The following is a 23,513-nucleotide window of genomic DNA, read 5'->3' as shown; positions in this document are numbered from 1 at the left end:
CTTTTCATGCCTCAGTGTCCTTTTCTGTAAACTGGGCATAAGAGGGCTGTTGTGAGGATGTGTTTAATAAATATGTATAAAGCGCATGAAGCAGTGTCAGGCACTCACTAAGTACTCAGTATAACACTTCTTATTGGTTTAATAGTTTTCTTTAAATTGATTCTCTTTTTAACCTTAGTTTTATGCTAAATGCTATGTAATAATATCATAGATCAGATGTATACTATTTATATCCTATTCTGAAAGACATCAAATTACATGCATACATTTAAAATGAAAAGGAAGTTTTTCTAGGACACAGTTTGAAAAGGACTGTCCTAAGCAAGAGTATTAGCAAAGGTTTTGTGGAGTTCAAGTGGGAGAGGTTACATTGTGTCACACTGATGTTGTAATTTTCATTTCTTCATTCTGAATCCGTACATCATACCTTAAATAGATACAAAGTGGACTAGACCAGGGGTAAGCAATCTAAACCCAGAACCAGCTGGCTGTGTGGCTTTTTAAATAAAGTTTTATTGGAACACTGCCACACTCGTTCATTTACATATTGCTTCTGGCTACTTTCACACAACAGCAGAATTGAGCAGTCACAACAGAGACTGCATGGTCTACAAAACCAAAAATATTTATTATCTGTCCCTTTATAGAGAAAGTTGGCTGGCCCCTGGTCTAAACCAATATTTCTCTCTGTCTGAGACCCTTAAACATGCTTGAACAGCATCCAGCTTCTCAACTGCTGCCCTAATCTTAGCCACTCTGAAAGTTTGAGGTTTGCTGATCAGAAATTCCCAACATCTCAGAGTTTTGAGACTGTGATATTAATATTAAAAAAAGTACTCAAAGCCTGTCTTCCTGTTTTGCAAAATTTTAAAATTTCATCATTGCTTTTGTCTATACAAATATATAAAATGTGGTCTGCATCAAAGGCAGAAAATTGTTCTAACTGTTAAGTGGCAAAGGACTGCAGAGTGCAGAAACCATAGGAGTTATGAAGGGCTGTGAACACAGCAGTGCTCTAAACACTCCACCTCTGCTGTGGGCCATTTTCGCAAGATCCCAATTAGTGTGGTACCAAACCACTTGAGTCTTTTATGTCAAAACAACAGACCCAGGAAATCACCCATGAATAGCCTGAAGTACATAGCATATCTGTGCCTTCTGTACATTTACATTATGTGTGCAAATTGTAGAATTTGTAGACTTTGACTGTCGTTCCCTATGAGACCCACAATTAGTACAACATCCTATGAAGCTAAGCTGCCAGAACTGAGTCACGAGGAAGAATTTCCATGAAACCCTGGTGAGATGCTCCCTGGGCTGTCCTGCCTTCCACCTTCCCAAAACTTGGCTCTGCAGCACTTCCTTTCAATGAGTCTGCTGCCGGAGCACCTTTTTTTGTAAAAATTCACTTTTTCCATCATTTACTTTTCTTGATCAAAAACAATATTTTTGCCATCTCCCAAATGAATAAAAAAGTCTACTTATAAAGCTATTTCCCCCACAACTCTGCCATGCTCTGTTCATATTACTGTTTAAGATTTACCTTTTTCATAAAATATATCCTAATTTCCATATATCTCTAATAACACCACTTCTGGAACTACTTCATTCCAGGAAAAGTAAAACTGTAATTTGTAAGATGTCTCAAGAGTTGCTATTTATCCTGCTGCATATTTAAAATTCTACTCACCACCACACCCCTCCCTCCCAACCTGATAACACCTGGCAATTCAAATGAGCAAAATCGTTACTTTTGCAAAGCAATAAAGTAGGTACAAAGGATGTCGGGATAAACAAGCTGTAGTCCCTGATGCCAGAATTGATGTGAAATAAGCACGAGGTGAATAAATATGGCAAAAGAAAAGTAATACTTGAGAAATAAAAATGAAAAATCCTAGGAGTAGAAAAAGAAGGGCGTGTCTACACAATTTTAGTACAGAGTAGAAGGGATTTGAGTGAAGGTTTTCAAGTTGGGAAGGAGTGTAATCGACAAATGGAAGGAAGGACGCTCCACACCCACCGAATGCAGCTGGCCCTGGCAAGAGGCAGTTGTTACTGGATCCTGGCTTTCCAGGGACCCATCGGCTACTTTGTGGAAGCAGCTCAGGTGTCTCATTCACTTCTCTGCCTCAACCTTTTCAGCTGCTCTGAGAGTTTTCGACAGACCAAATCCAGCTTTTATCTCTATTGTCACTGAGACCTGCAATGAAGGGCAAATGGAACCACCTCTCTCTCAGGTTCAGTAGGGCATCGTCCTTGTACAACTTTGTGGGGAAGAAGTGTTAAGCCTCTTGTTACACTTAGGCTTGGCACCAAAAGCCTCCCATCACACAAGCAGCATCACACAGTTGGCTAAGTTTTAACTTAACTAACCATCTGGGTTGAGGTCTGTTTGAGAACAGCAACTTTTCCTTAACTCAATCTAACAACTCCTTATTGAGAATCTGTAATAGGCCTGGCCCTCTAAGGAGATTAACCCCTGACCTAACAGCTCTCAGAGCCCAGGAGGGGGAGACATGTACAGAAAATTCGACTGTGGTCCACAATGGTAAGTGCAATCAACAAGACTGTCCATGGTACAAAGTCACTGCCTCGGGGATCAATGCGCTTGACGTAATGAGGTGAATGGTTAGGAAGGAGAGGGCCGTGTCCCTGACAAGGCCAAGTACATGGAAGAGATCGATACAGAATCATTGAAATGCTGCTCCTATTCTGCCCAAAACCACCCAGTCTCAGAGCCAAACTTGAAATCGGCAAGCCTGGAGCTGGCACAAGCCTCAGACAGCCAAGGCACACTCTGCAGACCCTTCTTTGCAACCTCCTACCTGATGTGGGGCTTGGCTCTGTTGAGTCATCAACTCATTAGCAATAAATGTATTAACCTAGACCTGAAATAAACCAACATATATTTAAATGACTGAATTAGCAGGAATCTCTGTCAAGAGAATTTCCGCTCCTTCTGCCAATAGAGCTTCACACTTAGCAGAGTGTCTGCTTCCTTACATACAAACCCTCCTTATCTCTGAGTCCAGTTTTTCTTATTATGATTTGACACTGTTCTTATCCCTCTTTATTCTGAAACTACACAGTCATATGATCTTTCTATTTATACCAAGTAAACGTCATTCTTTTAAACCTGAATCCAATATTCTTTATTAATTTGATTATGCAATATTTCAAACATCCCCCCAAAACAGATATGCATGTACTGATAATCTAGATTTATTTTAACAAGGTAAATATTTTGCCATATGTGCATCAGCTCTTTCTCTTAAATAAATGAAGTGGTGCAGGTATAACAAACAGTCCCCTTCCCAACCCCCATGCTTCCAGTATTTCCGTGTCTTTTTTCTGCCCTGCAAATTTGGGGTCACCTTTGTTGCTCTCTTAGAGCACTGTGAGACTGTTGTGAATCTTTCAATACAATATTAATTAGCCTTATTAATTAGTCTACTTGGTGTTCTAGGTTGGAAATGATCTAAAGAAGAACAAAGGTTCAAACGATTTGCTATGTCTATTTTATATTCATTTAAGGACCTACTGCTACCTATTTTTTCAAGGCGAAAGAAATCTATTAAATAGAATTATTTATACTAGAACTTATGTTTATTTCAAGTAATTTCTTTTCTTATTTTTCTCAAATATATTTTGCCAGTCCTTTCCTAGAAGAATGACTTTTTCACACAAAGGGCCTGCATAGGAAGAAAAATGCACTTAAATTCTAAGTTTAATTCAATGCATTTTGAATAACAATTTCCATCTTAAATTCATAAAGGGTATAACTTCTGAATTAGAGTTCTGATGAGTTTTTAATACGAAGAATAAACTCCTAATGAATGCAGAGTATAGCGATTCAGGAAATATTATAGTTCTCAAAGATAGGACTAACTTTAACCACTTGATTGTTATTCACTGATAACAATGAGAAAATACCTGGGCTCCGCCCCCCTAGGTTGGTGACTATCAGGGAGAAAGAGGGTGTCTTGCAGTCAGAGGGCACTGGAGCAAGCTTCCTGAGGCCCTGTTACAGAGAGCATCACCTGTTCAGGCTAACACGTGCGTGGGATAAGCTGCATCCTAGAGCAGGCGGCACAGTCTCCTCTGATCCAGGGAGCTGGAGGATAGTTAAGGGGCAAAACAATTTCTTCCACAGATGGGACTTGGTTCATCCCAGTCAGTGCTTCTCACAATCTAGCTTGTACTGGAATCCCCTGCTCATCTTGTTAAAATGCAGATTCTATTCAATAGGTTGGGGTGGGGGCTGAGATTCCATATTTGTATCAAGATCCCGGGTGATGCTGCTGGTCCGTAGGTTACATGTTGAGTAGCAGGACTCATAGCAATCTAGGTCCTTTAATTCATAGAGAAAAAGGGAAGGCGAGGAGTAGAAAGACAAGATGTATAAGAAGAGGAAAGCAGAGAAATAGAAAAGAAAGCAAAAGGTCATGGAGAGAGAGTGAAAGAGAGAGAGAGAGAGACAAAGAACAGGAAATTTGATAATATGGCCCTACCAGCATCCCTCCCTTCTAAGTGCCCCCATTAGGGTGGACATCAAGTCTTTACATGGCCCCACCCCCCAATCCAGGGGCTTCGGTGCTAAGTGTAGGGTGGCCTGGGAGCCGTCCTGATCAGATCGGCTCTTCACAGGTGGTGAGATCTGAGACTCCCCTCAGCCAGAGCCAAGTAAGTCCGAGCATTTCCTCAGATTTTTGAACCAATATAGGAAAATGAATGCCAGAAGCTAATCCACAGAAGGCACAGGGCAGGACTGCCTCTTAGTTACAGCCATTCCAGAGACCCAGCTAAATCCTCCCCTTCTCCGTGTGGTCGGATTCCCAAATTACCTAGACTGATTCAAGTTGATTTTCTAGAATTTGTAACAATACAGATAGAAGAGGGATATAGGGAAAAATGGAGAGAGAAGAGAGAAATAAGGAGAAAAGTATTTAATGATAGGTGAAAAAAATACATAAGGAAAGAATAGAAGGATAGAGGAGAAGAGGGAGAAATAGTAAGGAGATGAGAATGAAGACAAAGTATTGATAAAATAGAAGAAAAAACACCCAGGAATTGCAGGAGGAAAGGTCCCCATGGCCAATAGGGACACAGTGGTCCCTGGGCCAGATAAGCCTCAACAGAGGACACCATTGCAGTGGACACCATTAGGCACGGTCTCCTGAGAGGAGAGGTGGGTATTGGCCTGGCTCTCACTGAGTCAGCCCATTGATCCCAAACAACTGGAATGGGGAGGGAGAAGAGAGAGTCAGGGCAGGCAGGTGGTCTGGGAAGGACAAGGCTTGCTATAGGGTCCCAAGAAGACCAAATAGGTGCCCAGGAGGGTGGTGATGGAGCTGCCCCAACACCCCTCTAGAATACTGCCAGCGCTCTAGGCTGCCCACTCACAGACCTCTCCTGCCCACCAGGGATGCTCACAGACCCAGACTCAGAGCAGGACAGTGGTTGGCGCCCACACCTCTCCCCAGCCTGGTCCAGAGGCCCCCAGGGAGCTCAGAGCTCACATTAGCTTGCAGGTAAGAATCCTGGTTCGCAAGGGCTGCCCCACAAAATTCTTGTAATGAATCTAAGAGTCACAGTAGATTGATGTAAGTGTTGGCTGACATATTCTCAGGGAAACAGTAGAAAATAAACATTAGTGAGCTTTGTCAGTGATCACTGATCTGCTGCACTGCTCACTGCAATGCTGTTCTATGATCCTCAGCGTCCTAAGACTCTGGCCACTTCCTGATTTAGTTGGGCTGAAGTTGCAAACTCATCTTCTAAGTCCTATGGACGTTTAGCACCAAGCTTGGTCAAGCCATCTGGTTTACTAAATGACCGATATAAACCATGATTGTTCACATCGTATAGGAAATGCACCCCTTCTAAACTTGTTCAAACAGTGATACTTCTTCCACTACATTTCAAGTGAGGACATTTACTCTGCACATCAAAAGAGTTTGTATGTCCTGAGATGTAGTGCATCCCTTGGTGAGAGATGGTGATGCCTTTTCTGTCATGTAAGACACATGCCTATATTTCCATTTAAATAAAACCCTTTTGGAATGTATTTCACAGATCTGAGTATTTGTTTAATTTTTTTGGTTATTTTCACATAGAAATCCAGTTCAGCCATGGAAGCAGTCACTCATTAAGAAAAAATATTAAAGTGGAACATATCACCAGTGAAGAACATAATTTCTTTTTTTAAGAAAGTCAATTTGGATAACTAGCCTTCAGTAACTGGACCTGCAGTCCTCAAATCCTTTAGTCAAAGACTTTGTGGCCAGCCATGTCTCAATTTTATAATTTTGAGAATTTAGAGAGGTATACATTGCATTTCACATATTAATTAATATTCCATGGCAGACATGTGGCAAAGCATATGGACAACTTGCCCAAAGTAACATAAGTAAAGACCTTTTGTCTTATTATCTTCTCATGTCCATTTCCAGTAAGCAGTTAGGATAGACCTTTTTCTCAGAGTTTTTGGAATTTGGAAAGAGTTAACATGTATTAGTGGACAAAGTTAGCACAGACAGCAGATAGACCCAGAAGAACAAGAAAAGTCACTTAAAATAATTATGACAGGGAGAACATCCACAAAACTTTTAAGGCCAGAGAAGGAGTGCTTGATTTGGACTTTCTTATAAAAGTAGAAGGAGGCTTCCTGAGAAGAAAGCCAATACACAGTCTTTCTTGCTGGGGGTCAAGGTTACATCAGCGAGGCCACGAGCTGGGGACACTGCTGTGGGTGAGAGCTACACTAGTGATGGCGGGGCAGCAGCCTCTCAGGGGGGACACCTGTGACACACCAACTGCGAGCAGGTGCTCAGATACCCCTGCAACATGACTTCATATGACTCTGGAAAACATCTTCAGATCCAATGAGAAATGTGTTTGCTAGGAAAGGATACCAAATGCAGAAAGAAAAAAACATCAGAGATGTATAAATACAGTGGGGTGGGCAGAAAGGCCTCAAAGATGTCCAGGCCCTAAAGAAAGGAACTGTGAATATGTTACTTTGCATGGCAAAAGGGACTCTGCAGATGGGATTATGGTTAGGAAGACTGTCCTGGATTACCCAAGTCGATCCAGTCTAACCACATGAGCCCTTAAAGTAGAGGACTTTCTCCAGCTAGAAGAAGAGGAAATCAGAGAGGTGCAGCAGAAGGAGAACAAGAACAAAGAGCAATTTAAAGATGAAAGGGACTTGACCCCCTGCTGCAAGAACAGGCCACACAGAAAGCATAAGGGATGTGGGAAACCTTTAGGAGCAAAGACCAGCCCCCAGCTGGCAACCTACAGGAGATCAGTGTCTCAGTCCTACACCCACAAGGAAGTGAGTGAGTGTGTATGCAGAAGCATCAGGAGGGCAGTCCTGACTGCTGCCCTCTGAAAGGCCTGCTTGCAAGGCTGGCCCATTCCCAAGACTCTAATGATAAAGGTGGCTTACTGTGCCTAATGTTTGTTCAAACACTGTGGTTCATACTCAATACCTGCCTTCCTTCTGGGAGTCTGGGATTTTGTTACATGCAAGGCAGAGGGTGCCTACATGACCAGCCCCCAGTACATGAGCTCAGCTGGTTGGTAATATTCCATGTGGGTTTCTGTAACTCACTGCTGGGGGATTAAGCTAGTCCCGTATGACTTCCCTGGGAGAGGACTGTAGAAACCTGGGCCTGATTTCCTCTGGGCTTCACCCCAAGCACCCTCTTCCTTTGCTCATTTTGCTCTGTGTCCTTTCACTGTGCTAAATCATAGCTGTATGACTACACACTGGTCCTGTGAATCCTCCCAGCAAATCATGGAACCTGGGGAAGGTTCTGGGAATCTCCAGACACCTTGAAGGACAAGTCTTCCCCAGAGCCTCCAGGAAAAATGCCTTAAGCAGAGAACCCAGCCAGGTCTACTGTACTTTAGACCTACAGAACTATGACATAATAACTCTGTCTTGTATTAGGTCACTAAATCCATGAAAATGTGTTAAAGCAGTGATAGGAAATTAAGTAAATGGCACCATGAATAAACATATTACTTTCACTAATGAAGAGTATAATATCTCAAGGACATTTTTTAAAATTTAAATTCATTCTCAAGTTAACATCAGCAATTCATATCTAAAACAACCACGTGAAGAAGGGGTAGAACCTCTGGTAAAGTGTATGGTTGATTTTTAAGAGCAGCTGACATTTTGTGAGAGGTCTGGAAAGCAGCCAAACCAGCCCAATTTTTAAAGAAACTGTGAGTATAATGTCAGAATCATCAACTAGTGTGATTTACTGCTGTCAATGCCAGTTGTGTATAGTTGGGCCCAGATTAGGAGATGAATTCACTTAACCCACGGTGGTGCACGCAGAAGATGTGAGGATGAGCCCTTTTCCTAAAGGAGCTCAAAATGTAAGAGAGGAGAAACACCTCCACTGGAGCTTCAAGGATCACTAAGTTGAGACCAAGGGCTACAGAAAAGCACAGAGCAGGGAGCTAAGGAAGGCATCCTGCCAGAACGTAGATTCCACTCATTCGTTTTAATTCAGCAAACATTTACCAACGTGCTCGGCCCCAGGCACCATGAAGTGCTGGGGACACAGGGAGGGATGCAAGCTCAGCAGGAGTGTAAGGCAGGCCACTTTACCCATGTTTATTGTGTGATAGGATGGATAGGATTGAGGGGTCCACTTCTGTCCTCACCTGCATGATCTAGGGTTAATAATGCCACTATATTCTTGACCCTACTTCCCCAAGGGTGCCTGACCTTTAAAGAAATCAGCAGAGGGTGATGCTTACATATGATTCCTCTCCAACCTGCTTAACTAAAAACAAGAATTGTTAGAGTTGCTCAATCAAATGGGATTGGAGCGGGGCGAAAATATGAACCTTAATTAATACAATGAGGAATAAGTAGGCATTAACTATTAGTTAACTAATTTTGAAAAATAATATTTAATTTTGAACAAAAGTTCTCTATGTAAGTAGATGTTTCATTAAGCTTTAACTTACTTAAGCAATATTGACCTTAACCCTGCTTTGGACTTGGTGTTCTTAGAATAAGCACAACATTAATATCTGCTTCGGATCATACACATGGCAATTACTTGTTTGGAAACCTTAGGTCAGCCAGCCCTAAAAACACTCACATAGCCCTTCCCACTTTGTTCCTTTATCTAGTATTAGACAACTAACTAGTTTTTCTTGATTCAATTTGCATCAACATTTATTGACTAACTAATAAAAGCTCCAGGGATAAGAAATTAAGTAGACCACAATCTATTAAGTTATAATTAGTTACAGAGTTCTAAGGAAATTCAAATGAGGGCAGTTTGTTACACAACGAATAGTATCATTTTGTTGCCTGTTACTTTTATAGATAAGCTATGTGCTAAGACATAACGGCTTTTTAGCTGACAATTTTCTTCTTACCCTGAGAATTAAGAAAAAATTTTTTTTAAGTTATACAACATTCTTAGCCTAAATTAAATGGAAGATACACTGTGTATTTTTTATTGTGGTAAGATATACATGACAAAAAGTTTAGCATTTTAGCCACTTTTAAGTGTACAGTTCTGGACATTAACATTCACATTGTTGTGCAAACACCACCACCTTCCATCTCAAGAACTTTTTCATCTTCTCAAACTGAAACTTTGTCTCCATTAAAACACTTACAGTCCATTACTCCCTTCCCCTGGCTCTTGGCAACCATCTAAATTATATTTTTAATAAGAAGAAAAAAGTAATTTCTTCTCCACCTGATGAATCTTCTTCAGGCCACACCCCATCAGCCAATTGCAAACCTGCTGCAGACCTTTACAACACTCTACTTTTAGAGCTTCTCATTCAGAGCAGACTGTGATTTAAAGATATGAAATGCTTAATAAAGAATAAATTACATCAATTTTAATATTCAAAAAGTTAAGCAAACAAAATTTAATTCTTCTAAAAGAAGCATGGATATGTAATCAGAAGTAGGAACTATGTCACTGATGTAAAATAGTTATGATTCCAAAGAATCCTAGGGATCTATTGTCCATAAATTACAAGGGGCCACATGGTGCCCAAGTTCCTGTTGGAGCAGGAACTCAACATATCCCTCAACAAGTCCTCCACAGAGAGACTCTCCATTACATCTATTTTTACATGTTCAGGGTCTTTCAGAAATTTCAGTTTATCAGAGGGCACAGAGAAAATGAATTTGCTTTATTTAAAAATGCTGAGGCAATATAAACTATTGTGTTTGTTATAAAACAAAAATAAAATCAGTCGTATGTGACTTATTTATTCCTTAGACTTCACACTATTTAAAGGAATAATGGGAAGACATTTTCAATATTTCGCTACATTATAAAATTGTTTTACTTATTTCATAAATTAGCCACGGACGGTGTATTCTGGAACGTCACATGTGGCTTACATTCAGTGGAAACATTTTCAAGTAACTTAGGAGGCTCTGGTTCTATACTTGATCTGACAGCCGGGCAGCAACATGCAGTAACTGGCATAATTCATACTCCGACAGACTGCTTTTCAATAAAGCACATACCCAGATGCTTTCCTCTCGTCGATATTGCTTCCAGTTCCTCCCGCCATCGCTGAACATCAGGAGGTAGCTGGTCACCCAGTCGGAGCTCCCGTATCCTCCTTGGGTGGCCACAGCTGTGACCTCCATTCTTTCTCCAAGGTCAATCTGCAGCCACTGGTATTTATTTGACACAAGGGGAGACCAGCCACCAGCTCCTTTTTGTGGGAATAAAAATAAGAAAACCGGTAAAGACAGAGAAATCTTTGAAATCTATATTAACCTGTAAGAATGGGGTCATAAATAAGATTTATGAAAATCATAGTTTCAAATTCTGCATTATGTAATGCCTCAGAATTATACAAACACGCTCACATACACACACACAAACACAAAATAAAAACACAGGTTAAATGTAAATGGATGAAGCCTATATTAATTGTTTTGTTTCTTAGTTCATAACCCCTGACTCTCTGGTATTGGGGTGTCCCGCTAAGTGAAATTGCTTAATGTAATAGGTGGACAACAAAACACCATGCCATTACATCAGTGCTTGGAACTAGTGTCGTTACTGGCTTCAATGCATGACTTGCCCTTTGTTGGACATAAACAAAGGGCAAACTTTCCTTGCTGGAAAATAACAAACTTTCCTTTGTTGGAAAATAAAGCTAGAAAACCTTAATTGTGGATTCCCAGCATGAGAAAGTACAATGTTGAATGTTGGGATAACAAAGATGGCTATGGCATAGCCCTACACTCAAGGTGCTTACAGACTCATAGGAGAAGCAGACATTTCGAAGAACAATTTGAAATGCAATATGGGAGGGGTGGAGGTGAAAGTGATTTCTGTGCAGGGAGGGAGAGTTCTAAAAAGGCAGCAAGGAGGGTGAGCGAGAACCCAGAGGAAGTGAATGAGGAGGAGTTTCTCAGGTATTCAAGACAATAGGCACAGAGTGGAAATTACTGTGCTTTGTTTTCTCCAGTGCCTGTGAGACACCGAAGAATTAGGGATACCTGTGAATGTATTATTGATATATTTTGTTCTTCTAGTTTAACAGAAACATGAGTTTTGAATTTGGATTCAGATGTCATATTAAATTTTCTGAATTTAAATTATTATGCAATAGAAAAATTGGGAAACAGGTCTGAAATGCATTCTGGAACTGATATTTTGCTAATTATCCATGTCTAGAAAACACAGTGTCATGTAAACAGTCCTTAACACAAAAAAACTAGCTTTAAAAAAAATTTTCCCCATTGTTCTGACATCTAATTTGAGGCCCTCATAATAAGGTCTGACACTTTAGACAACATTTATTATCTTTTTTATTAGGGGCTATTATTAACATCCATGTCCTGTTTACAAAAGCTGTTACGACCAAGTACATGTCAGGAGGTGTGTGACATGGTTACAAGACAGCTCAAGGGAAAATGGAAGTGGAGCGCTTACATCAGGGTGTGGAGGTGAAACTAGCAAGTGGGCACATCTGTTGCTTCACTATGTCCTCCGCTAATGGCACTACGTGTATAACCCTTAGCAAAATTTAAAGCTTACAAATTCTTTAAAACTCAAATTCTTTCTAAGATTTCCTCATTTCCTGCAATCTTTATTCCAAAATTTCCTCTCAACCACAAGCACAATGTCTTTTCCTTTGATCCACATCTTAAACATGCCACAACTCTGGCTGTTCTGTAATGCATTATTAAACTTTTTATTTTGAAATAATTTCAGATTTACAAACGAGTTGCAAAGATGGGATAGGGAGTTCCTGTCTACTTTTTACTCAGTGTGTCCTAATGTTAATATCTGACATCACCATGGTATTTTGATCAAAACTAAGCTATTAACACTGGTACAATGGTAACAAAACGACAAACTTTCTTTTGATGTCTCCAGTTTTTCCACTAACTAACTCCCTTTTTCTGTTCCAGAACCCCACATTGCATTTAGTCACCTTGTCTCCTTAGTGTCTTCCAACCTGTGATAGTTTTCAGTCTTTCTTTGTCTTTAATAACAAGATTGATCACCACCCAACACCTCCCTGCTACTTCTACTGATTTGTGCAGAGGTCCCATCTAATGTTTGATGAATGCTAAGTCCTTCTGGGTTCTAGCTGAGGGTTAACTAACAGTCCCAAGTAACATTACTCTGCAACCGCCTGTAATTTTATAATAATTGCCAAAAGAAGTCAGAAATTAGGTGTTGGCTTTTAGCTGATCATTTTCACTTAAAGGTTCTACATTTGAAGTTTTATATGAATCAGTTTCAATCTCTGCGAAACTGCTAAATGTCCTGTATTCTTAGTATCAAGGTTGTAAAGAATGTACTGAAGATACTTCTTCTTTTTGCATTTCACAATCTTTCTCTGTCATCTTTAATCTCTCTTGAAGCGGGAAGTATCATCAACACGGGCACCACATGTACAGAAACACAACAGAGTAAAAAGCGTCAGCATGCTTCCAGCATCTTCCCTGGGACCAGCCTCTCCCACAGATGCAGCCACGTCTCTGTCAACCACTCTTCACCATCTGCAGGTAATCAACCTTGAACATTTCATATTCCTTACCTGTGGTGAGAAGGTGCTACTGGTATGCAAATTAAGCTATCTGATTAAGTAGGTACTCTGATAAAGTAATGAAACTACAGAATTCCCTGTGCTGCAAAGCAATTCATTTCAGCTGGGTAACACAGCCACGGCGTAATCCCCAGACCCCTGTAGGGTGATGATGTTGAATTACTGTGCATTTGCCCATGCACGCAGTCCACCGGGGTAGATGCCCTTTTTTCTAATGACTGGAAAAAGTGGGAAATGCACAAATGTAACCTGAGGACTTTTAGGGAGCCTCGAACAGTTTTACTGACGGGTAAGGGAGATTCTGTTCTGTAATGGAAAACAAAACAAAATACACTGAAACAACATTAAAGTGGGTACGCTTGAGCACAGCCGCCCCACCAGCTCTTAGCTGCAGAGCAGTGGTTCTGAAACTGATCAGCCTGCATTATTCAATGTTGCAAATCTTCAGTAAATTCCCCCTGGGAACCAACACCCCCTGAAACAGAGCCCAGGGATTTGCAATTACTGTTTTGGAGTCACCAGTGCTGAACCCACAAGAAAGGCACTTGCCCTCCCACCCAGCTCTTCCCCTGACCACACCACAGACTGTCTTTTTCCATTGTCACCGTCCTGTCTCCTGCCTCAGCCCCTTAGTTGAATAAAGTGTCACAATTCATACAAAGGAAAACATGTCCAGAGGGTCTGACTTGCACAGAACAAGGTTCCACAGCTTAGGACACTGAACACAAAACATCCCTCCCAGCAAAGTGTGATAGGTATGCTTTAGGGCTGCAATGAGAATTCAACAAGAAGCTGTGTTAGAGCATCTAGCACAATACTTTCTCTCCCACACACGATCGCAAGACGGGAGACAGTCATGGTGAAAGAGGGGTGACATCCAGAGTGTGGGGCATTGCAGTCTTTTCATTACTGAATGGCCCGTTACCTGCCACTTTATACTAGATAAAGGAGAGAAAATGAGGAAAGCCAAAACTTGTCACAAGCATGTGATGTGTTCAGGACCCTCCCAGATGCTCTAAGTGCTACCTCACAACTCCTCCATGCACCCGGCAAGTGGGACGGGTGTTACAGTCTCTGCTTTGCAGACAAGCAAAAAACAATCATTTTAGGTTCGGGTGAGGGTATTTTATAAAAGCTTAGCTCCCTTTTCATTCTCTACCCCTTCTAAGAACATATCCCTGCGATTTGTCAGTTATTCAGTATTGTTTGCTTATCAATACCAGACTGTCTTTTATATTGATATACTGGCAGATATATTGGAAGGTTTCTGTCTCCAGTTATCCCTGTGTGATTTTTTCCCCCACCTTTCGTTGGCTCAGACACAGGCAGTGACTTGTGTCTTTGGGGAGAGGAAAGGCTGAACAGGAAACTCTCAGCTAGGGCCTTAATTATTCTGGTCACTGATCAAGATGAAAATGACCCCTGCCCCTGGTGGCCACGGGGCATGCACTGTCATAATGAGTGTCAGCTTTGTGCAGAGGGGGAAATTACCCAGAGGTAGAAATTACCCAGAGTTGAAAAGGAGAATAGCTCATGCCTTCTTCAAGTTGGAACAAGGTCCAGAGCAGAAAGATGCCAAAGGAAGCAAAGTCAAGTGGGATAATTTGAAGTGAACAGACTAACCTATCTCCAGGGCATCTAAATGTCAAGCAAGTAAATGGCTAAATTGAAATTGTAACTAAGGGAAGTTTCCCTCCAAGATTTTCATTACATTGTCTCAAATGGGAGCTCATCAAGCTCTGTGTATATCTTTCCTCACTTAAATGCATCTTAATTCACAGAAAACTCATTCCAGATTCCAGGCGGGGCTGGGTGAGTGGGGAGAGGGTGAGATAAGCAGGAGTAACAGATGTTCCCAGGAAAAAGGGGCCATAGGGCGGCAGGCCCTGGGGATGCTCCCTGACCATCCCACTCAGAGATCTCTGGGATTTATATATTGGTGTTTTTGTCACAACCCTGCCTACATTGCTGAGGGAAATTTAAGCATTTGCTCCAGCTCTGATTTCTTAAGGAGCAATTCCAACTATCTACATATACCATTTCTGGCTATCAGGATGTAAAAAAATGCAGAAATCCTCCCTCTGGACCTGTCTAGGTAACCTCTGACTCCCTTTCTGCTGTGCTTCCTGCAGTCTGCTAGCAGCCTGAGCAGGAGATAACAGGTAGTTTTCCAAAAAGTGCATCCATGATGAAAAAATCACACAGAGCTGCCTAATTGTAAAACAGATTCCTGTACTAAATGCAGACATACCCTATAATGGTTTTGTAAACAGACAATTTAAACTTAAATAAAAAATAAGTGTATACTTGTTAATTTGTGATTCAAATTAAATGCCAGTGATATTAAAGAAAAAAAGTACAGTGTGACTGTTCACACGTGACTCCCTTAAGTTCTGTGTGCAGTGTCCCGAGGGACAACTTTCAATGCCCTTGGCAATTAACATTCATCGCTGCAGCTCTTTCTGCATAAAATAAACAAAAATCCATTGCTACTGTGTGTTTTGTTTTGCTTCTCTCATAGACACTCCTGACCAAGTTTTAAAGAAACACACAGTAGAGAGGCATTCAGATCTGAGTTGATCTCAGGCTTTGCAGTTCTTATGTGTTTGAAGTTCTGTATTGACAAGACTATAAGATGATTTTGCTAATTTCTCACCTTAGAAATAAAATACGAATTGCCCAGCAAGCCTATAAACCATCCGAACATGTACTAAATACCTCATGCATGACTGAATAAAATGTATGACCAAGTTTATTCGTGCATCGCCCGTGAAATCTTCATGTTTATGAGAGATGCAGCTCTGAGATCTGGTCTAATTCTATAAAAGCATCATTGTGCATCTTTCAGAGGCCCCCTGAGTTATTCAGAACAGATATGATTCCAGATCATTCTTGAGGCCACTCAGAATAGCTGCATCTCCCTCTGATATGTAGAGAACAGTGGGGAATCCAGGATGCCCAGAAGGGCAGGAGGCCAGGCGTTCTGCTCCAAGGCCCCCACCACTTCCCAGGGACACACCGTTACTCTTCTTAAGGCAATAGCTCCTTTTTCTTTTTAATTAAATTCAGTGTAGGATCATGTCAGGAAATGCAAGGGTGAGATGCTCAGAAATAAAACCATGAGTACTAAATTATCCATCCATACTTGACTGCTCAGTTAGCCAGAAGCCTTTGGAAAAAAAGTCCATTGATGGTAAAACTTACATTTTCTTTAGTGATGTTATGTAGCTGAATTCATTACAATTTGTAAGCACACTGTGGAAGCCTTGGATAAAAAGAGATATGTACAGATGAGCTGCTATACAAAATAGAGTAGTAAAATGAGAATGCAAAAAGGATGAGGTCTAAGCATCACAAAATGTAAATACTACTGACAAAGGTGCATTTTTTTGGGGTGTAGGCATTCATCCCCAGCAAAGTATGGCATTATTTTGTGTCGGAGAAAAGCCTGCTCCACTGGATTTCCTTGGAGGAAACATGGCAACAAGGGAAGAGTCTACTGCAAGGATCACAGGACACAGAGAACAGAGAACCCCTGAAATACCATCTTCCAGTCAGCCCCTAGTCCAGAAGCTCCTCATTAATGTTCAGAGCAAAGGTGGGAGTAGCTGACCACAGGGTCCACTGAGATATTCCATTAGCCTATGTCACTGGCTGTGGTCTTCCTAGACCAGTCTCTGTGCCACAAGTTAAACCAGAAGTTCAAGACTCCTGTGTGCTTTGATTTCACATAGGATCCATGTATCATCAGTGATCCCAGATGCCTCATGAAAGGTTGCTAATTGAACCTCACCCCTTTGGCAGGATTGAAGGTCACCTCACTTGGTACGTCTTTCATCAGTGACTCCAAACAAAAAAAAGGGAATATCCCTACAAGAGGTAATGCAATTGCATTGGATGAGTAAAGCAATATGTGATGGGACAAAATATATCTCCATAGGGATGCCAATAATATTTATTAAAAGTGGAGTAAACAAAGACATCATGGTGTATGTCAAGGATACATACTGTTAAATAAATAACTTTCATGAACATTTCTGTATATTATACATGATATAAAAGTGATTACTTTGGAAAAGAACAGAGTAGAATTTGCTAGACAACTATTTTTGAATTTGGATAGTGCTTAGAAGGGCTTCCACATACCTTTTGGGAAGTTGTCAAGTACATCATAGGCAGTACTTACTCTTGGAAAAATACTATGGCAAAACTGTGGCCACCATAAGATACTTACTGGGCAGATTATAAACACAGACATAATTTTGCAAGGATAAACTGTTGTGTTTTTCATTCCTCTCTGGTAAATCCTGTTAGCCAGTGATCATTATCCCATGAAGCCCTAGAGAAGCCAGGGAGGGCAAAGACCAACTAAGAAAATAGGAAACAGGACGTGTGATGTCTCCCTCTTTGGCAGGAAGAAGAGATGGGAACCCAGACGATCGTGGGAAAGAGAGGAAATGGAGGAAGGGTAAAAGGTGGTGGGAGGGTGATTCAGACACCTTGCTCAGGAACAAAGTCCCAGGGGGATCAGAAAAGTGAGAGGAATAAGCAAGCTGTGGAAAGGCTTTGTCTTGGCTTCCATTTGGAATTTTGGGAGATCACCTTGTAAGGGGCTGTGTAGTCATTACTAATGGTTGCCAACTATTTCCCTTCTTCTACCTTCCAGGCACTTGGAGGATTGCGATTTCCACGCTCCCTGGTGGTTGGGTGGGGCTATGTGACCAGCTCTGGCCAACAAGCTCTGAGTGGAAGTGATAGGTTACTTCTGGACTAAACTGCCAGGACAAAACCATTTGACGATCTTTTTCCCCTTGGTATGGTGAACCAGACTGCCCACAGGCCATCAAAAGGGGGCACAGAAGTGAGATGAGAGTCTGACTGGATCTGAACAGAAGGTCAACTTGGCAAAGGCAGATTAAACCTGTAACCAAGGCTGCTCAGGCTGGAAACCAAATGAGACTCATGGTCAGGCTTCAGGGAGGCAAGAAGTGACATCGCAAAGATCCCGGAGGGGACAATGACCTGTTCCCTGGGAACACGGTCTTACCAAGAGGTAAATCCGCCACAGGCTTCAGGAGCAGGTGCCAAGTAACCCTCAGCGTTAAAAGCAGACAAACTCCCTTCAGCAGATAGCAAGGAGCTGAGCCCCAACGTGAGAAGCCCCACCATCCAGCTGCATGAGGGCACCAGCCCTCCTGTAAACCCAAACACTGTCTTGGAAAGAAGCAGGAACAAAGAAATCTGAGCATCCCTGGAAGATGCTCACCCATTCAAAAGAGTCCACTGAATCCAAAAGAGACTGAGGATTGCCTTATTCTGGAGGTAGTGCTATAATTTGGGCTACTTGGTAGAGAGAAATGACAACATTGCCTCCCTGAAGGTTGTTGACAACGCTGAAAAACATGTTTGGTTTGTTCTGGTTTGTCTCATCTAGCATCTTAGGTTCTATGGAGGTAACCTGGAGACTCCAGACCTTGAAAAGGACCATGGGAAAACCTGAGCAGATGAGTTCTGTGTGACAACTGTACGGCAGGGTCTGCACGAACCCTGGGATTTGGGGGCTTCTCCTCTCACATGCTACCATCATGCCGTGATTTAATAAAGTTGCATGGTCACCAAGACAGTGCTCTGTGCTTTAGAACATGGGTGTATTTTACATGGATGCTATTACATTTGGCCTGTCCACTGCACTCAATACCCACAGTTGCATCTGCAGGATCATTTGTTAAGAAAAATTGGAAAAAGAATGTGTCTTGGCCCTAATAGGTCTAAAAACTTTTAGGAAGCACAGATAAACAGAATGAAAAATCTGACATCCAGAGGCAAAAATTCCCCAGTACATTCATATGCCTTTATAAAAATCTGGTTTGCAAGCCCTTTTATTGCCATCTGAATTGCTCAGACTAGTATTTGGGAATACTGACCAGTTCTACCAGGCACCTAGCCTGTGAATAAAAGATAGAAATACTGGAGAACTACGATTTTATGAAAAAATATGAGGGACAAGTTTATTATTATGAGATTTGCATCAAACATTTTTGATGTATTCAGTAATATTCTGATTTATATCAGGAGTTGATATACGTCTAGATATTTTAAATTATTATTCACTCTTTCCATTTTCTAACATTTCTTTGTAAAAAACAGTGAATTTTACATCACAGCTTATTTGGGATATTGCAGAGTCCAAATAATCAGATGTTCCAGGTTATAAGAAAATATTTAGTGTCTGATGCCCAGGCCTAAGCATTTTCTCCTAATCTAATCATGTGTATTTATTTCCTGCTAAAACCTGGAGTATTAACTTGTACTAGTAAATGTACTTCTTAAAGTGAGAAATAAATATCTTAACGCTGAGAATTGTTGCTAATATGCTCAGCCATCAATTGTATTGGGAGCATTAGACAAAATCTTTCCTGGCTCCACCAACACATAAGTCTCTTGTGAGGAAATATGATCAATGTCTCGGTACGGGAAAGGTGAAGAATTACAAAGAGAAAAGAAAACATCCAGTCAGTTCAGCTTGTCTCCATCTACTTTCTGTTTGCAATACACAATATAGTAATCTGATATGCCATTTTTGATCAAGTTAAATTTAAAGCAGTCTCATTTGCACTGTCAGTGATGAGTGGCTTGCCGCATTAGAGGGTGTGATTTTCAGCATCTGGGCCATGAATGGAGTTGTCCCTCTTTCTGGGGATGATTGTTTATGCAAGCACTTTGGGGGAACAAAAAAGGAGAACAAAATGTGTGTACACTTCCTCCTAATCCATCTCAATCAGCTCTGGCCAGACCACTCATCTCACCACCATGCCTGCGGTGACTAAAGAGGACACGTCACGTGGCTAAAAAGAACATGTTATCCGGAGTTGGAAAGCAGCATCTGAAATGCTAAAGCCAGTTTCATGAAGGGTCACCTACAGTAACAATAATTGTAAAAACAAAAGGTTATTTTCACATGCAAGATCTAGAATGAAAGTCCAGCGTGGTTTACTCTAAGGTAGTTTTTTTACCTTTGGTTTTGGTTTTTTAACTTTTGTTTTGAATAAACTTGGATAAACTGCATAAAGTTCCTTTAGGAGATTTTTGAGAAGAAAAAAATGAAGTCAATATTATAGCATGTTCTTATTTAGAATACACAGATTTCAGCAATCTTGATTTTATATGAGAAATATTAGGTCACTTGTAATTCTAGGAAATATCAATTTAATATTGATGGAAACAAATTCAGCTAACATGAATAGTCAAACCCAATTTGACTGTAAAGATGTAAAGCTTCAAGAACTTTACATTTTTATCTAATGGCATCAATTTTCTTGAATAGGTATATGAATACATGTACGTGTCTGTGTTTTACCCCTTAAAAAAAAATCCATCAGTTCTGAAAAATTATACATTCAGGCATTTCCAGTAATTTGTGTTTCTCTGTATAAAAAGATAAGGTGTATGACCTCAGAGGGGATACTTTGTTAAATGTATTATCTGGAACCCAATCCCAGACTTCAACAAAATGGGAATGCTAGAGGAACCAGACTAGAAATTTCAAAAGTAAACTCCAGGAGCACTCAGTCCAATGTTGAGTGATGATACTAGCCCATTACTATCTCTACAATAACCAACACTTCCATTAGGGAGCTCACAGAAAACACTGGCAAACAGGTGGTAACATGCTCAGGAATCATGGTTTTCAAAGATGCAAGGTCTGCATCTCTCTGCTTTGGCCCACCTGTCCCTAGAAACGCCTGGATCCCTCCTAACTCCTCTGCTCATTCCTCTTAATATCCTTCATAGACTTCTTTCTTCTGTTTATTGCAAAGTCTTTCCTAAGAAATATTTTACTACTTTTCATAAATTAATAGAAAACAAAATAAATACATAAACTGCATAAGTAAAAAATATGTAAAAGAGAAAACATGAAATGTGCAATAAGTTCTAGTCAATTAATTAACATTTGTTATGTGTTGAATCAGTGAAGTACTTTAAAATCATAAAGTGCCTTAAAGTTTGAATTATTTGGCTTTGGGGGGTTATACAGTGGGTCAAATTTATATATATGCACACACATACAATCAAAAATTATGTATAGGCTATTCTCTTACTACCTTTATGTATCAGGTAGATGAATTGATCAGCTGCTATGTATAAAGTTCTTGGTGGAAGCTGTGATATTTGAGACATTTCTAATTCTTAATGAACATTCTAGAAGCGCAATGACTTATGGGCAAAATAAGAAACTAGGGGTGTAAGACAGACCACCTTCTTTAAAACTTCCAAATACCACAACACAGACCAAGGAAATTTTAACCATACAATCAGGGAGTCTAACATGATTTTCCTCACTAGATCATACACAAAATATTCAAAAAAGCTAAAACTACTATATATGAAGAATCATCGCCCTCATTATATTCATCCACATTTCATACTATCCACATTTTACATCATAATAATCTAAACTAAAGTGAACTAATATGTTCTCCAGCATTTACCAAGGCAAAGGAAATGTCAATAAAGACTCTGGGATGCTGGCTTTTAACAGAAAACACATATAGATAATCCTTCAGAAGGAATATTGATAAATTGTGCTGTCTAAAGCATGCTTTAGAAATGGGTCTGAAATCAGGTGGTAATATCTAGGGATATTTAGTGAAATGTACACTATATGCAATCAGAGTAGCAACAACCATGAAAAAAAAACCCTCATCAGTTGATTGCCACTCTTAAAATAATTAATTTAAATTTGCAAAGAGAGTAGTTTAAATATAAAAGATAAGCTTTGTACTTACCATTTTATAATGATGGCTTATAATATTCTGAGTTATTAGTTTTTTAATTAAATATAATGGAAATAAGTTCATCTTAAGCTTCAGGATTTTTCCTTCTAATGTTTATAAACTTCCCAGTGCCACCATATTGATAGCACTGGAGGCCTGAATCATAAAGATACTCTACACATGCAAATTAGAAACACAACACACAAGCCCCTCGGGCCTCTTTAAACTAATTAAATATGGCTTATTTAGTTTTTACAATTTTAGGGAAACCACTGGAAAGTTTAGATGTTAAGCTGATATTAGAATAACCACCAGACCGAAAATGGGTAATTTGATAACTGATCTCATTGAAATCTGGTTTCAATGAGAATATATTTTTACTGGGGTGCTAAAAATGATTATGAATGATGCTTTGAGGAGTAAATATCTGGCCACAAAATGCTTTTTCCTGGGAAAAGACCATGAAGGTGGACAATTAATGGACATGCCTTCCCATACTGAGCTCATTGAATTTCTTCACCTGTGTTCTTACTCTTCCCTGCCAATCTATTTGATCACTTACTAGGTTCTCAAATTTGATCCTTAAGGACACAGTAAAGTTCAAGCTGGACTTTAACTCTGATCTTAGAAATGTCAAAGAAAGGGAGGAAAACACTCAATTCCTTAGTAGTATCTCCAGAATTTACAGCAGTGCGTTTACATGGGACACAGTTAATTTTCACTTTTACTTTCTGAATTAATCTTTCATTTAAAAAATCTATCCCTTAAAACAGTAGCAAAACAAAAGCAGAAATAGAGACACAGACGTAGAGAACAAATGTATGGATACCAAGGGGGAAAGGGGTGGGGTGGGAGGAATTAGGAGACTGGGATTGACATATATACATTATTGATACTATGTATAAAATAGACAACTGATGGGAACATACTGTATAGCACAGGGAGCTCTACCTAATGCACTGTGGTGACCGAAGTGGGAGGGAAGTCCAGAAGGGAGGGGCTATCTGTACGGGTGTGGCTGATTCATTTTGTTGTGCAGCGGAGGCTAACACAACATTGTCAAGCAACCGTACTCCAATAAAAGTTAATCAAAAAAAGTAGCAAAGCATTTGAATTTGAAGTGTATGTATTCACTTATTTAATCCACTGAATTAGTATTTGTGCAATAGAAGAGGTAATTCACTCGACAACATTCAAGTAGCAAAAATGGACCTTTCCAAAAAGTAAGTCATTCACTCCCTTCCCACTAATAGGAAGGGAATCTTTATTTTCAGTAGCAGCCTTCACCTGGTCTCCTCCCAGGCCAAGTCCTGGGAATGGAGTCATTTTCCCATGACATCCTTTGGCAGCTTCACATCTTGCAAACATCAGGCTTCCCCAGTGGCTGCAGCACTGGCTCCTTCTTGTGTTGTTGTAGTTATTCATGACCAGCGCACTTGACTAGTCACCCTTCTGTCGCCGGTCCTAAAACTAAAAAGGGATGATAACCCTGGAAAAAATCTAGACTCCAATCATTCCCTTCTCATAAATCTTATTGATGATCATTTGCTGGCAATCAATAGGGAAGGAAGATATCAAAACAAACCAAAAAATGGATCATAAGCAAGAAGAAAGCTAGCAGAGGAATACTAGCAGATATGATGAACCTGC

General features: G+C 40.3%; 1 protein-coding gene across 4 annotated transcripts in view; it reads right to left on the bottom strand.

The window, feature by feature from the left end:
- LOC309665098 (contactin-associated protein-like 3) overlaps positions 1-23,513 on the bottom strand; it is a 239,849-nt gene that overhangs the window by 134,620 nt on the left and 81,716 nt on the right. For all 4 annotated transcript variants that reach the window (XM_082471232.1, XM_082471233.1, XM_082471234.1 and 1 more), the window contains one exon: positions 10,538-10,731. In XM_082471232.1, the coding sequence (XP_082327358.1) occupies positions 10,538-10,731 (194 nt within the window). The remainder of the gene's footprint in view (positions 1-10,537; positions 10,732-23,513) is intronic.

The sequence above is a fragment of the Balaenoptera physalus genome (genome assembly GCF_965194825.1).
Source record: "Balaenoptera physalus genome assembly, chromosome: 7".
Lineage (NCBI taxonomy): Eukaryota > Metazoa > Chordata > Mammalia > Artiodactyla > Balaenopteridae > Balaenoptera > Balaenoptera physalus.
The sequence above is the reverse complement of the archived record's forward strand: the minus strand, read 5'-3'. Positions and strand labels throughout refer to the sequence as shown.